This window comes from Lontra canadensis, unplaced genomic scaffold (assembly GCF_010015895.1).
Source record: "Lontra canadensis isolate GAN:19392208 unplaced genomic scaffold, GSC_riverotter_1.0 scaffold2, whole genome shotgun sequence".
NCBI lineage: Eukaryota > Metazoa > Chordata > Mammalia > Carnivora > Mustelidae > Lontra > Lontra canadensis.
The window spans coordinates 15720619-15736501 of record NW_022630996.1 but is presented as its reverse complement, the minus strand read 5'-3'; the positions used below and the strand labels follow the sequence as shown (position 1 = coordinate 15736501).

Genomic DNA, 15883 nt, shown 5'->3' with positions numbered 1-15883 from the left:
TTGTAAAATGATGTGTAACATTTTAGACTGTGAGTTTATACATATTATATAAAGATTGATACAAACAGTAACTATACTAAGTTTTAAGGCCAGCTCAGTCTTCTCCCTGCACACTAGATCTGTATTTCTAGTTGTATTCCTGCAGAGAAAACCAATGCCTGCCTTCCTAATGAACCCTTACATGTAGGGAGGGCACTTATAAAATACTTATTTAACAAGAAAGTATGACTGATGCCCTTGGTTTCTAAGTGAACACATATTTGCCTGCTATATAGTTCACTGGTAAGTGGTATTGACTGATGTCACCCTGGAAAACTTGGACCTTTTAGGTTGAACTACATGAAGTTGCCATTTTTATAGTCAAAAATTGTCAACCTTCTATATCCATTTAAGAATATTAAGTTCAGGGCGCCTGGGTGGCTCGGTGGATTAAGCCTCTACCTTCGGCTCAGGTCATGATCTCAGGGACCTGGGATCGAGTCCCGCATTGGGCTCTCTGCTCAGCAGGGAACCTGCTTCCTCCTCTCTCTCTGCCTGCCTTTCTGCCTACTTGTGATCTCTCTCTGTCAAATAAATAAAATCTTTAAAAAAAAAAAGAATATTAAGTTCAAGAGCATGGAGTCAAACCATTCTGGAAATAGAAAATAACTTAAGATCAATTACTCAGCTTCCCACTGCATGCTAGAATTACCTTGTAGGTGTCCCTGACAAATGGCCATCTGGTTTCTTTGGGAGCATTCTAGATGATAGGGTGATTCTTGCTTTATCTAGTTATGAGAGCTCTACCAGCTCTCATATAATCCCTGGAATTTAATGATTTTACATAGAAATTTTAAAAAAAATCACCATTTTCAGGGCATCCCACTGTCCTGGTTATCCTCATCTGGATAAATTAAAGATTAAGTGTCCTTTTAAAAATATGTCTTTGGGGGCGCCTGGGTGGCTCAGTGGATTAAGCCGCTGCCTTCGGTTCAGGTCATGATCTCGGAGTCCTGGGATCGAGCCCCACATCGGGCTCTCTGCTCAGCAGAGAGTCTGCTTCCTCCTCTCTCTCTCTGCCTGCCTCTCTGCCTACTTGTGATCTCTCTCTCTGTCAAATAAATAAATAAAATCTTTAAAAAAAAAAAATGTCTTTGGCTGTAATATTCCATTTACAATCTGAAATAATTTATAGGAAGTGCTATTTCCATAAACTCAGTGCTTTTAAAATGAAATGTAAGATGATGTTTGCCCCTTTTTTTTTTTTTAGATTTATTTATTTATTTTAGAGAGAGAGAAAGAGAGTGGGGGTTGAGTGACGGGCAGAGGGAGAGGGAGAGAATCTCAGGCAGACTTCCCGCTGAGCACAGAACCCAATCCCTCCGACCCCAAGATCATGACCTGAGCGAACTGACTGAGACACCCAGGCGCCCGGATGTTTGCTTCTTTTGCAGCTATTTCATAAACTCCGTTACCTTGCTTTGTTTTTGTTTTTTGGGTTTTTTTCGCATGAACAATGGGCAGGGCCTGGTGTGGGAGTTAGGAGAGACCTCCTTTCTAGGCTTTGATCCATGTGTGATGTGTTTGTGTGGTCTTGAAAAACTCTTTCTGCCTGTGGTGTTCATAAGCGAGAGTTATAAGAGAAGTTCACAATGTTCACAATGAGAAGTTAACATGAGGTGAGACAGAAAATGCCCTATATCGATCAAATGAAAAGCCAGGAATATGGAATTGACTTATAGCTTTCTAAATACAGGAAGATATGCAAATGCATGTCAATAAAAACTTGGAACCCACTTTCAGCATACATTATCATTTAAGTGACTATAGAAAGTGGTAGCATTGGAGAGCCTCAAGACTGATTCTTGGATCTCCTCTCTGTTTATATTCCCCCTACGTGAGTTCATGCAGCCTCATAGTTTTAAATACTATGTATTGACGTTTGAGCCTCAGCTTTTATCTCTGCCTCAGATCTCTCCCCTACACACTAGATCCATATATTCAATTACCTGCTCCGTCCTTTCACTTGGATGTTTTATAGGCATCTTCAGTGTGTTAAAAACTGAGCTCCTGAGTTCCAAGCTTGCCCCTCTTTAGTTTATTCACTGCACTACAGCCAGATTCATTCTCTTGAAATATGTCAGGTCATATCAGTTCTCCCCTCCAAACCCTCTAATGCTTCCGAGTCTCACTCAGAGTGAAGACTAAAGTTCTTACAGTGGCCTACACAGCCCTATATCATCCCATTACGTTTCTAATCTCATTGCTACCTTCCCAGATTTCCCTCCTCTTCCAGCTAGACATTTCACTCCAGCCATACTAGGCTCCTTAACTGCTGTTTTGTTATTTCAAAACATGCCAGGCACTCTCCTGCGTTAAGGTCTTTGCATTTGCTATTTCCTTTGCCTGGGATGCTCTGAGATAGCTGGGCATCCTACCTGCTTCAGTTCTTAACTAAAGATTACATTCTCATTGAGGCCTATCCTGGTTCTCAGAATTGTACAAATACCCCACACCAATATCAATAACTTTGATATTCCCTATCAAAGTTTCCTCCTTTATTTTTCTCCATAGCACTTATTATCATACAATATACTATGTATTTTACTAATTTATTATTGTTTCTCCCCTTACTTGAATAAGAGATCTATGAGAACAGAGATTTGGCTGTTTTGTACTTTTCTATTACCGACCTTTAGAAATGCTTGACACTTAAGAGGTGCTTGATAACTAAATATTGGTGAAAGGTGCCCAGCCCTTTACTTCATATTCTTGTTGAGGTCTCTGATATACTCTGTATGTGAACAGCTAGAAGAAGGTTTATGACCTTTCAAAAAAAGATACCTCCCTACCCAGAATGTTTGTTTTGCTGAAGTTATTTGGAGGTTTGGGTAGTCTGTGGCCTGTTCTCTCTGCCTAAAGATCCTGGTGCTAAGTTTTGGTATGCTTTCATTTAGAAGCCTGTATCAATCTTTCTCAAGTGGGGCTCCTCATCAGAATCACAGAACACAGAAAAGAACTGGAGACGTTGTTTTCTCAGTTCTCCGAAGGATGGTTCATGACCAGCACCCTTCCAGATGGATAGGAGAGAATTTAATTTAATTTAATTAATTTAATAATTTAATTAATTTAATTTAATAATTTAATAATCCATATTCTATGGATGCTTCAAGGCATTAAGGCTTAATTCTAGTGGAACCCAGGTTGAAAAGAGCTACATTAATTCCTAAAATTTATGCATTCCTGAAATTGTTTATAAGAAACAAACTTTTCAAAACTCTTTCCTAAAGAACAGAACCTCATAAAAACAAGTGAGCAGAAGAGAATTCTTCAAAGTCAAATCATTCTCATTGATATATGTCTAAAAAAGCTGCCTTTGCAGTGAGTTAATTGGTTAAAGATAAGAAAGGAAGACCGAAGTCCCTTCATTCATAATTGGTTCTTATAAAACTTAAAAAATTATTTTCAGATTTTTCCAAACAACAAAGTTTTGTTTGTTTGTATTTTGGTTGCTAACATAGCTTTTCACATATTTCTAGACTGTTATTCATCAGTGAAATCTGCTGTACATTGACACACACATCCCTACTGTTATTTCCATTGCCAAATGAATAGATTGGGCCCAAGAGGAATTGTCTGACTTAAAATAGTCTAATAGGACTAATTCATCTGGGAATCTGACTACTTCTTCTCCTAGCAATAACCCTTAATATCACAGCTGCTAGGAGGTAAGTCTTCATCAGGCTTGAGCCATAGAACGTATGTTTGCATGTTCTATGGGATAGATTACAGATTAGTAATTCAAGAGTTATATTTTGATTCTGGGTTATCATGAAACAAGAGAATACCCCATGTGAAGTTACATTGTACTTTATATTACTTTTCTGCCTAGAAATTGAACCCTTTTTGTACTCTCATTTATTCATGAGATTTTTGTGGTGGAGATAGTTAGGGGAAAGAAAGAACATGGGAGAGAGATCCATCAAACTCCCAATTTTACAGTTGGATAAACTGAAAATTGGTCACAACCAATTAGAGGTAAAGCTAGAGCTCACGCTGTACTTCAGTTGGTTATTGCCTTGATTATCAGTTGTTCATTTTTAATTGAATTATGGCTCTGGGCTTCAGAGTGTGACAGCTATAAACATTTTGGAAACTATGCAAGCATGTGTATATATTATATACGTGTTGGGTTTCTCTACATTTTCTTAGGAAAAAACCTTTGATGCTGTCTCAGATAGTTTCATGAATGTGCTACTTTAAATATAGTGACAGAAATAAGTATGGATTCAAAAAGCAAATATCATGCTAGTTCAGGAATAATCTTTCCATTGTGTTTGCAGAAATACCCTCTCTTGGTTTGGGTCTCTCAGCCATTTTGCATTCACATATTAGTACAATCTAGACAACTGATACTTTTGTTTCTCACCTGATAACAGGTTTGCACAAAGGACTCTTTGAAAACAAATCTCTTGTGGCTCAAATAAAAACATTGAGCTAACTATAACCAGTTGACTACTATGAAAAAAAAAATACTCATTTGGGGAGTTTCTTTTAGAGCAGGGAGGTGGTATAATAATTTCTTTTTGAGAGAGAAAAAAAACAACTCAAGCCAAAAATTTGAGTGCTTTTTCGAAGAGGAAATTGGGGGGTTATTTTTGTTGTTGTTGTTTATGTGGTTTTTTGTTTTGTTTTGTTTTTTGTTTTTACCCTGACTCATCCTTAGAAGCTGGAGAGGCATAGGAGAGGAATGCTATTCTGGGTAGAGTTAGAACTCCAGTCTCAACGTTTTTCCTCCCTGCCAGCCAGCCACCTGCTGCTTTTTTAGGTTAGTAGATGAGGGAGGTAGAAAAAAAAAGAAACTGCTAAATAATATTGTATGTATTGTAATATTATGTAATATTATGTATTAAATGTAATATTATGTATTAAATTAAAAATATTCGCAAAAGCCAACAATAATATCAGGTGTCATTTGTTGAGTGCTTAATTACTTTATACCAAGCATTGCACTAAGCTCTATACTTATATTATCTTATTTAATCTTCTCAACAACTTGACTCTGAAAGTTACATCTTCTTATTTTACAGTCAGCTTCGTAGCACATATTACAACCATAGGAAAAGAAAGTCTCCAATTAATTTTGTAATTATTTCATGTCTGACTTACCTATTAGACTGAAAACTCCATGAAGATAAAGACAATCCATATTTGCTCTCTATACCCAGTACTTGGACTCTGCCTGGTATACAGTAGACACAAAATAAAAATTTGTTGAATGAACAACTGAATGTGTGAATGACTGGATTCGTGAAGGAATTAATAATTCTATTAATCAGGTTCTGGAACACCTTTTCTATACCCAGAAACAGAGACTGAGACTTCAAAGTCTGTCTGACTCCAGAACACATATCCACTATACAAATGGCCTTTGGAGAACATAGAAATCATTATGCCTCTAGAAAAGGATTTAAATTTCAGGATATTCTGAATGTAAACACTTTCTTCAAAAGCAGTTATGCTATAAATTATGGTCAAGATTAGGGATGGTCATTACCTTTCTTCCCTCAGGTGGTAGAAGCAAGGTTCCCCTAAGCCTCCAGCATATAAGCTATTTCTGAGTATCGATTAGTGAAACAGATGACTGCCCAGGAAGTTGTTTCTGGGCTCTGTTGCCAAAGGTACTTTGAACTCTTGCTCACCCTAGGAGGGAGAACCACAGACTCTTTATACAGATTAATTCCTTTCAAGAACAAAAGTCCTTTTGGGGATTTACTAATTCCTTCACCTCCCTTGGTGCCTGTGTTCATTCTTGTTGCCTCGTGTTAGGACTTTGCTCTAGGGCAGTTTTCCAGCTCCAGGAGAGACACTCAGGCCCCTGCTGCCCAAACATTTTGTAGTGCCATGCCCGATTAACTGGGCAAGGTCAGACTTGCCTTTTACAGCTCTCCCAGATATAGATCCTTTGCTAAGAAATCCCAGAAATGCCTTAATTCTCCGGATGTAAGTAGATCAGAGCACCATAGACCTTAGGAGATCTGAGTGTTTACAGCTTTTCCCCCCTAAATGTGATGGAAGTACTTCCTATCCCTTTGAGAGATATGTAGCACCTTTATATCCCCCAACCTCCCTGGCCCCTCAAAAAAATTAAAAAAAAAATTTTTTTTAAGCAATTTAAAAACAAAACAAAAAAACCCACCACAAACCTTGAGGACTACTTAGGAAGAAACTATCCTCCAAAACTTAAATATAAATCATGGAAGGAAATTAAAACATCCAGCAAATGATTAGCAACTACAGAATTGTATGAAGACTGAAAAGACCTCAGCTAAACATGTGAGTAGCAGCAGTTGCCTGTTAGCCACCATCACAACTCTGAGACCTTCCACCTTCTAGCGTGTATTGCTAAATGGATTAACCATCAGGACATTTTAGTATACCAAAGGAGGATTTATGCATTTCTTTGGGAACCTAAAATGCCTATTGCCGGGCCCACTGAGGCCAGCAGGAAGGGAGAGCACACTGAATACTTCATTGTCAGTATCTAATTGGGTCTGCAGGCATAGTTCAGCCTCATCAGAGCCAGTCTTCAAAAGAAGGCTCTGTTCTGTCAGACAGACACTTTTTGTGCAGTCCTTAATTACTTTCCCATGGGTTCTCTAGGTCTTGTCTGTTCAGTTATTGTGCTAAACCACAAATTACAACAGGCATCTAAGCAGCAGACAGAAGGGTAGCTTGGATCTGAGAATCCCATAGGTTAATGACTGTGATCTTGCACTAAGAACTTCAATCTATTGCTATTGTGGTGTAACCTCTTTCTTTTTGCATATTCAGGGAGCTCTCACGTTCTGAAGGTGGTTAGCCCCAGATTCCAAGTTAATGCTAGGGGGAATGTCTTTGGCAACCTCTCTGGCTTCCTCTTTTCTTTTCTTTTCTTTTTTTTTAAAGATTTTATTTATTTATTTGAGAGAGAATGAGTGAGAGAGAGCATGAGAGAGGAGAAGGTCGGAGGGAGAAGTAGACTCCCCAAGGAGCTGGGAGCCCGATGCAGGACTCGATCCTAAAGTCCGGGATCGTGACCTGAGCACAAGGCAGTCTATCAACCAACTGAGCCACCCAAGCGCCCTCTGGCTTCCTCTTTCTGACCTGTGACTAGCACTTTCCACAGGAGGTGGTTGAGGCAGCTCCAGACTGCCATGTTAGGTGTCTGCCATCAAGGTGTACACCTGTGTGGTGGTGGATGACCCGAGAAGCCTCGGTTCACTCCATGGTTTGGTATTTTAGAGGAAGCTGTTCTTCTCCCTGAGGGTTTTTTATTCTGTCATTTCAGCGGCTTCCTATACAGATAGCTCTGATGATGAGACCTCTCCTAGGGATAAGCAGCAAAAGAACTCTAAGGGAAGCAGTGACTTCTGTGTCAAGAACATCAAACAGGCAGAGTTTGGACGAAGAGAAATTGAAATTGCAGAACAAGGTAAAGAAAGCCAGCACTTTTTCCTTCTCAAGTTGCCTAGGTCTTTTTGTCCATGTTAATCTCTTTTTATGTCCTGGGGTCTAGTCGCTTGTGAAATTTAAGTGTGGTTTTACAGAATACTTACTACAAAAGAAATCTGAACTTAGGAAACACTGTGGGGAGGGAGTGAACTCTGGTGGGTCTACAAGGAGCTCCTCCTATACCAGGAAAAGGGAAAGAGAGTAGATGAGGAGGACTGGGATATAGGGCATCCGAACTCTGGAGCATTTGCCTCTCCAAGCCTCTTAGAATGAAAAATCAGGTTCAATGTCTTGATCCCTTGAGAAGCCCAATCTAACAAAGAACCTGATCAGGGGAAGAATCTTCTTTTAAGAGTAAGTTCTTCTGTTTATTCTTTCTGTCTCAATCCCTCCTCTCTAATAGTGCTGTGTATGTTTTGTGCCTTTTCAGAAATGCCTGCACTGATGGCTTTGAGGAAGAGAGCTCAAGGAGAAAAACCTTTGGCTGGAGCCAAAATTGTGGGTTGCACACACATCACTGCTCAGACTGCTGTGAGTCCTTTTTCCTTCTCCACATAATAATAGTTAATAATAGCCACCAGCTGTTGAGTGTTTGCAGCATGCCAAGCAGCGGGTTAAGAACTTAATAAGTATTAGTTTATTAATCCTCAAAATGGCCAGGTAAAGCAGGTATTCCTGTTTCTACTTTACAAATGAGGAAGCTAGGGCTCAGAGTGTTTTAAGTACTTTGTCCGAGGTTATACAGCTAGTAAATCATAGAATTTGGATTTGAACTTCAATATATGAGTCCCAAGTTTATGCTTTCTCTGTGCTGCACTGCTTTCCCCTTATCTTTCCTTCCAGTGTCATTTCTTTCTTTCTTTTTTTTAAAGATTTTATTTATTTATTTAACAGAGAGATCACAAGTAGGCAGAGAGGCAGGCGAGGGGGTGGGGGCGGGGAAGCAGGCTCCCAGCTGAACAGAGAGCCCGATGTGGGGCTCGATCCCAGGACCCTGGGATCATGACCTGAGCCAAAGGCAGAGGCTTGACCCACTGAGCCACCCAGGCACCCCTCCAGTGTCATTTCTATGAGGCAGCTCTCTTTGGTTGCTTTCAGCTGCAAGTGAGAGAAAACCTGATTCAACCTGGCTCATACATAAAGGAATTTATTATATTCCATAACTAGAAGTCCAGAGGTAAGATGGACTTTAGATGTGGGATCTCAGGGCTCCAGTTTCATCTGTCTGATTTTCTTGGAGCTGCCTTGTCACTTATTTCATCCTCAGGTTCATAGCAAGATGATTACAGCTCTTTGAGCCATCACAAATTAACATGAAGAATAAGGATCATTTCTTCCTCTTCCCCAAGAGCAAGATATTCCATCATGTGTCATTGAACTGGGTCACATACCTATGGCCCACCAGTTTTGCTGAGAGGACTGAAGTTATCATGATTCCTTTAGACCAGCAATTCGCACCCCTATCAGATTCAGTGTCTCTTTTTTATAAAAATATTAAAAATATTTTTGCAATGTCCCGTATTATCTTAGAATAAAATTCAAATAAAACATACCTCGGTACATATTTTTTTAAATTAATATAAAATCTTAACTGAAATTTGAAGGAGGAATAAAAGCAAAGTAATTTATAATGAAAAAAAATTTTTTTTTGGTATGTAAATGCTTAGGTACAAGCACAGTGAAATACTTGGATATTTGTACTTCCTCATAACATTATTTAGATGAGAATGCCACAGATGTAGATGGGGATACTGGTTACTGGTTACTGGTTCTAGAGTGTCAGATTGGCATTGCCAAATTATATGATTTTCTGAATCATAATAAACTGTAAACAACTTTTAAAATTTCTAAACAACAGCAAAAAGTGTGTGTTTTCTCTTAATTTACACACTTGTTACATTCCTGGAAAAGTTATTATTTTATATTGAAACTACAAAATATTTTTTGTTAAATGTGAAGTGGAATAAGGTTCTAAACTTAGATAATTATAAATAGGTTTCTCACACATGTGAGAACATTTGAAAACTACTAAATGTGGTGTGCTTTTGTTGGTTTTGTTGTAAGAGACTGTCTCTGTACTTTCAAAATATCAAAACCTTTGGTCCTGATCACTAAATGCCAGGAGCATTCCCCTCCCAATTATTGTAACAATCAGAAATGCCCCCACAGTTTTCCAGCGCTCCTCTGTTGAGAACCACTGACTCAGAGCCCTCATCAAAGATGTAAGAGATATTGAATTGCCAACCATAATGAGACCAGTACAGGAAATTGATGTATCGAGAATTCATCTGAAATCTTTTGTATGATTTATAAGACTCAGGTCAGCTGTATGGTTAGATCAACTTTCAGAAGATTGTCTCCTGAAGCATAACACTTATTTATATGGCCACATTCCTGATTAAGTACAGCAGAGAGTCCTTAAGACCCAGGTAGCTACTGTGAACATCTTTCCATGAGACTTTCTGGATTACATGTTCTCTAAAGGAAAAAAATACCTTGACTGCCCAAAATTAATGTAATAAATTAAAAAGCTGTCTCTTTTTGGAGCCACAGACTAATGAATCAAGGCAAAAACTCTCTTGGAATCTTTTTTGGTCTTCCCCAGTCAGGGACATGAGACTTAAGTGTGGCGGCTTAAAATAGTAAGTGCTCTGTACTGTCTCATGTTGCTAAATTACATCTAGTTTCTTTTTTACCCCCTGGCTCACCAAACATTACCACTTTTCAGGGTTCCCTTTTATTTTCTCTTGAATGGAGTAATCAAAATTAGTTTACCAATTTTTAATATTATTTTGTTTTTCCCTCACTACATTTTTTCTTTTTCCTTTAAAAAATAATTACAAAGGAATTTTGCTTTTTTTTTAATCTCGACTTTCTTTTTCTGATTACAAAAGTAGTTCATATTCATTTTATAATACTCAGTCATTACCACAGTCATTAGCATAAAAGGCAATCGCCTATAATCCCATGTTCCAGAAGTAACTATCATAGTTAATGGTTTCCCATCCATGTTTCTAATAGACTTGGATCTATTTATATTTTTTAGGTGTGTTTCCATAGTTCCTTCTAATAACCAGATTTCTTTGCTATTCTCTCTAAATAGTGATGATTGAAAGTCGGGTTAAACCAGCTTCTAAGCTCTCTCCTCCTTCCACTTCTACCTGCATTCACTTCTGCTTGAGCCCTAACAGCCAGCAGTCTTGATTTAGAATTCTTTGAACCGTTCTTATATTCTTGGCCCCAGTTATTTTTCTTTTCTAGTTAATTTATATTGCTCTGTAGGTGAGTCTCAGTATTCTTCTTTTGTTTGACAAATTTGAGAATCCTAGCTATACGAATTCAGAAATTCTTTAAGGTGAAAAATAAAATGAGAGGGGAAAAATATGGTATCAAGTGTTGAAAGGTAGTAAGGAGGGGTGCCTGGGTGGCTCAGTGGGTTAAAACCTCTGCCTTCGGCTCAGGTCATGGTCTCGGGGTCCTGGGATGGAGCCCAAGCCCCGCATTGGGCTGTCTGCTCAGCGGGGAGCCTGCTTCCCCACGTCCCCCCACCCCACCCCCCACCTGCCTGTCTGCCTACTTGTGATCTCTGTCTGTCAAATAAACAAATAAAATCTTAAAAAAAAAAAGGAAAGATAGTATGGACTGGAAATTAAGACATATGGGTATTTCTGCTATTAACTTACTATGTGGCCTTGGACAAATTACTTTAGGGGGTTCGCCTAAATTAGTGGAGTTGTTTGCAAGTTTTTTTTTTAAATTAGAACATAATTAGAATTTTTATTTAGCATAGAAATATTAGAAAATACAAGTTTGACAACATGAAAAGTACCAGTACTCAGAGTTAACTACTGTCAGGAAATTTTAAAACAAGTTTTTTAACCAAAGCTTTATTCTTGTTAAAATAGTTTGTAATCAAAGCAGTAGGTCGGGGGGCACCTGGGTGGCTCAGTCAGTTAAGCTTCTGACTTGGGCTCAAGGTCATGATCTCAGGGTCCTGGGATCAAGCCCTGTGTTGGGCTTCCTGCTCAGTGGGGAGTCTGCTTGTCCCTCTGCCCTTCCCCCTGCTCATGTTCTGTCTCTCGCTTGGTCTCTCTCACCCTTTCTCTCTCTCTCTCTCTCAAATAAATAAATAAATAAATAAATAAATAAATAACTTCGTTTAAAAAAAGCAGTAGATGGTATACTACCTTCTTTAAAAGAATCCTACCTCTATCTTATATAATGAAGTAAAAGTAAGTCAGGTTCTAGGGGTGCCTGGGGGTCTCAGTCGGTTAAGCATCTGCCTTTGGCTCAGGTCATTGGGATTGAGCCCTGTGTTGGGCTCCCTGCTCAGCAGGGAGTCTGCTTCTCCCTCTCCCTCTGCTGCTCCCCCTGCTTATGCTTTTTCTCACTCTCTCTCCGGCTCTCTGCCAAATGGATAAAAATGTTAAAAAAACAAACAAACAACTAAGGATCAGATCAGTGGAGTAAGTTTTTTTTTAATAATATTTTTCTTTTTTTTTAAATTTTATTTATTTATTTGACAGAGATTACAAGTAGGCAGAGAGACAGGCAGAGAGAGGTGGAGGGAAGCAGGCTCCTGCTGAGCAGGGAACCCCATGCGGGGCTCGATCCCAGGACCGTGAGACCATGACCTGAGCCGAAGGCAGAGGCTTTAACCCACTGAGCCACCTAGGCACCCCATTTTTTTAATAATTTTTTAAAAATAATTTAAACAAATATTTCCCTGGATGGCTCAGTAGGTCAAGCCTCTGCTTTCAGCTCAGGTCATGATCTCAGGGTCCTGGAATCAAGCCCCACATCAGGTTCTCTGCTTAGCGGGGAGCCTGCTTCCCCCTCTCTCTCTGCCTGATTCTCTGCCTACTTGTGATCTCTCTCTCTTTCTGTCAAATAAATAAATAAGTAAAATCTTAAAAAAAAAAAAAATTTCTTAAGGGGAGCCTGGGTGGCTCAGTCGGTTAGCGTTTGTCTTTGGGTCAGGTCATGATCCCAAGATGGGCTCCCTGCTCAGCGGGGAGCCTCCTTCTCTCTCCTTATCTCCCCACGCCCACCCCTATATTCTCTGTCTCTTTCAAATAAATAAAATTTTTAAAAACAAAAAAAGTTAAAATTAAAGTAATAAAATATTTTAAAATTTGAAATTAACATGGATTTATAGATAAGTTGCAAGATAGTGTGGATCACTTTTTTCTCAGACTTTTGAGAGCAAGTTGCCAATCTGATATTCCTTTACCCACAAATACTTCATTGCATACTTTCTACAAACAAGGACATTCTCTCATTCAACCAGTACAGCTATTCAAAATCAGGAAATTAACATTGACTTATATTACCATCTAATCCTCAGACCTCATGTATATCATTAATTGTCATCCCTTTTAGTCTCCTTTAGTCTGGAATAGTTCATCGGTCTTTCTTTGACTTTCATGACCTTGATACTTTCAAAAATTGCAAATGAATTATTCTGTAGAATGTGCTCAGTTCTGCTTTTCCTGATGCGTCCTTATTATTAAATTCAGGCCATGACTTTTTGTTAAGTGATACTGCATTTTTTTCATTGAATCTTATCAGGTGACACATTGATCTAGACTTGATATATCATTTGTCAAAAGGATGTTCATTTTGATCCTTTGCTTGAGGTAGTGTCTGCTAGATTTTTCACTGTAGAAGTTATTTTCCCCCTTTGTGATTAAAAGTTATTTCGTGAGGTAGTAATATGAAACTATGTAAATATCCCATTTTAAAAATTTTTTTTATAAACATTAAATATCCCATTTTTCATCGAACTTTCAATTTTTTTCATTTATTTACTTACTTTTATTTGTATGAATCATTGTTTCCTATTTTATTTAATGGATTATAACCCATTACTATCACTGTTTATCATGATGCTCAAATTGTTCCAAACTTGTCCCGGAGGAACCCCTTTCATCTTGCTTCTGTGACTTCTTTGTCTTTTGACATATCCTCTCGTTCTTTAAGTATTTACTTGCTTCTGATATATGATTATCTAAGCTTATTTTGTACATTCTTTGCCCTAACTCTGGAATCAGCCATTTCTCCAAGGAGACTGGTTCCTTTTTTTTTAAGATTTTATTTATTTATTTATTTATTTATTTGTCAGAGAATGAGAGAGAGAGAGAGAGAACACAAGCAGGGAAAGCAGCAGGGAGAGAGAGAAGCAGACTCTCTGAGCAGGGAGCCCAATACGGGGCTCGATCCCAGGACCCTGAGACCATGACCTGAGCCAAAGGCAGAAACTTAACCAACTGAACCACCCAGGTGTCCCCCAATACACTTTCTTATTGTCAGAAACTTAATTTCCTTGACCAGATGTTTGGCTAGCTTTGTTTATCTCCTGCTTTCTGTTTAATACAGGTGCTTATGGAAACTCTGGGTGCGCTGGGGGCACAGTGCCGATGGGCAGCCTGCAACATCTATTCCACTCTCAATGAAGTGGCTGCTGCTCTAGCAGAAAGTGGTAAGATCTTTTGCTTGTCTTCTGTGTCTTTAGCTAAAGTAAGTCTCCGAAAAGTTCCATATATTCAATATAAATCTTTAAGATAGTGATATTTAAGGATCTGTCTTGGGGGAATGGATCCCTATTCTTGTGAGTTTGCTCTCCTTCTGTGCTTCTCTTGTTAAATATGATGTAGGTAACTCTGTTTTACAGTTGGCAAATACCTTCATATGTCTAATATTATTTTATTAGTTAATGCTTTGCCTTGACTTGCTAATATTAGACCACAGTGAACACTACTTGTTGTCTAAGGTAATACGGATTAGAAAATAAAGTGCTTCAGGTGTAGTTTTGTGGTCCTGCTCGTTTTTCAGCAGCTTGCCCCAATTTAATGTTTGGTGTTTCTGCTTCAGCAGTAAAAAGGACTTGACCTGGCAGATTAATATTTGATCACAATGGCTACTGACACAGGAAGGACAAAATGAAGAGAGATTTGGACTTTGCCAGTTTCTTGTCTTCCTTCTGTGGCAGCACAGCACAGATCAGGGTACCAAATGCTTATTGCTTCAGAGCTCTTACAAAATGCTGGAAAAGCTCTGTGGTATATGCATGTCTCTCCTTTTGCTAACACTTTAGTATTTCATTTGTTTTTCATTTATATTCATTATAAAATTTTTATTAGTATATAAAACATGTATATAAAAGGGCACAAGTATTAAATATATAGCCCAATGAATTGTACATATACATTCTTTTTTTTTTTTTCCCGACAAAGGTTTAATGGCCTACTCTTAAGAGATATAAGAACAAATGAGACCATGTCTTTGCCCTAAGAATCTTATATTGTGATTAAGGAGAAAAGACAAAATATATAAATAATGATAATATAAGGACATATATGATAAATGCCACGACAGATCACTAAATCTGCATTTAGTGCTCAAGCAAGCAGCTTATAAAAGTTCAGATTCCATGAAAAATCACTTGCAGTTAATCAGGCTCCGTTAGGAACACAAAACTTAACTGGGCTATGATAACATTTTAACCGATGGAGAAGAGCATAGGGGTTCTCCTGATGAAGAAGGTGGGGTGACCAAAGTGTAGACACAAGAAAGATCAGAGTGTAGTTGAGAAATGGTGAGACTTCCAGTTTGACTGGATCAAGATGTACTCATTTCTGATTTCTTCTTTTTTTCCCTTTAATCTTACTTGTAGCATCCATCATACTCTTGTCCCTTTTGTTTGTCTTTTTTGTTGGATCAAGAGCAAAATGGCCACCAAAGACAAAGAAGTGCATGAAGGGGCTGAAGACAGTGTTAATCAGTGAGGAAAGTCAGTTCAAGGAGTAGAGCAGAATGAGAGAATGGGAACTGGGGAAAGCCAGTATCTTGTCAGAATTTAGGGGCAGCCCTTCTTTCAGGCTTTAACAATTTCTCTTTGTTCCCTTTTCTCAGGATTCCCTGTCTTTGCCTGGAAAGGAGAGTCAGAAGATGACTTTTGGTGGTGCATTGACAGATGTGTGAATGTGGAGGGCTGGCAGCCAAACATGGTGGGTTAGATTTCTGCTAGCACAATTCTAGAGGAATTTGGTGGGGACAGAGTGGAGGGCTATGGCCTGGGAGAGGGTGTCCCAACAGGAAGGAAGGAAAATGCTTCCTTTTCTATTTTATCTGGGCTTCCAGCAGAACTGGATGCTTATGTTTAGGGTACCGTAAGAATTTTGAACTTAGCCTCAAAGTGCTAAAATTATTGGTACTGATCTTGAGAAAAATTTATATTCATCAGCAGCATTAAAATACTGCTCAGGGTTCACACATGGCTGGTTCAAGGTTAATGAGTTACCATCCCCTACCCACCTCCCCCCTCTAACAACAATAATGAAAATGCACACACAAACACATATACATTATACAGCTCCTGTGGTACTTCGCTTTTCTCTAGAATTACTGG

General features: G+C 38.6%; 1 protein-coding gene across 1 annotated transcript in view; it reads left to right on the top strand.

Annotated features, from left to right (window-relative positions):
- Nucleotides 1-15883, top strand: part of AHCYL2 (adenosylhomocysteinase like 2) — a 161164-nt gene that overhangs the window by 122343 nt on the left and 22938 nt on the right. Inside the window, 4 exon segments of the mRNA XM_032869441.1 lie at nt 7310-7453; nt 7904-8004; nt 13852-13954; nt 15388-15482. Of these exon segments, the coding sequence (XP_032725332.1) occupies nt 7310-7453; nt 7904-8004; nt 13852-13954; nt 15388-15482 (443 nt within the window).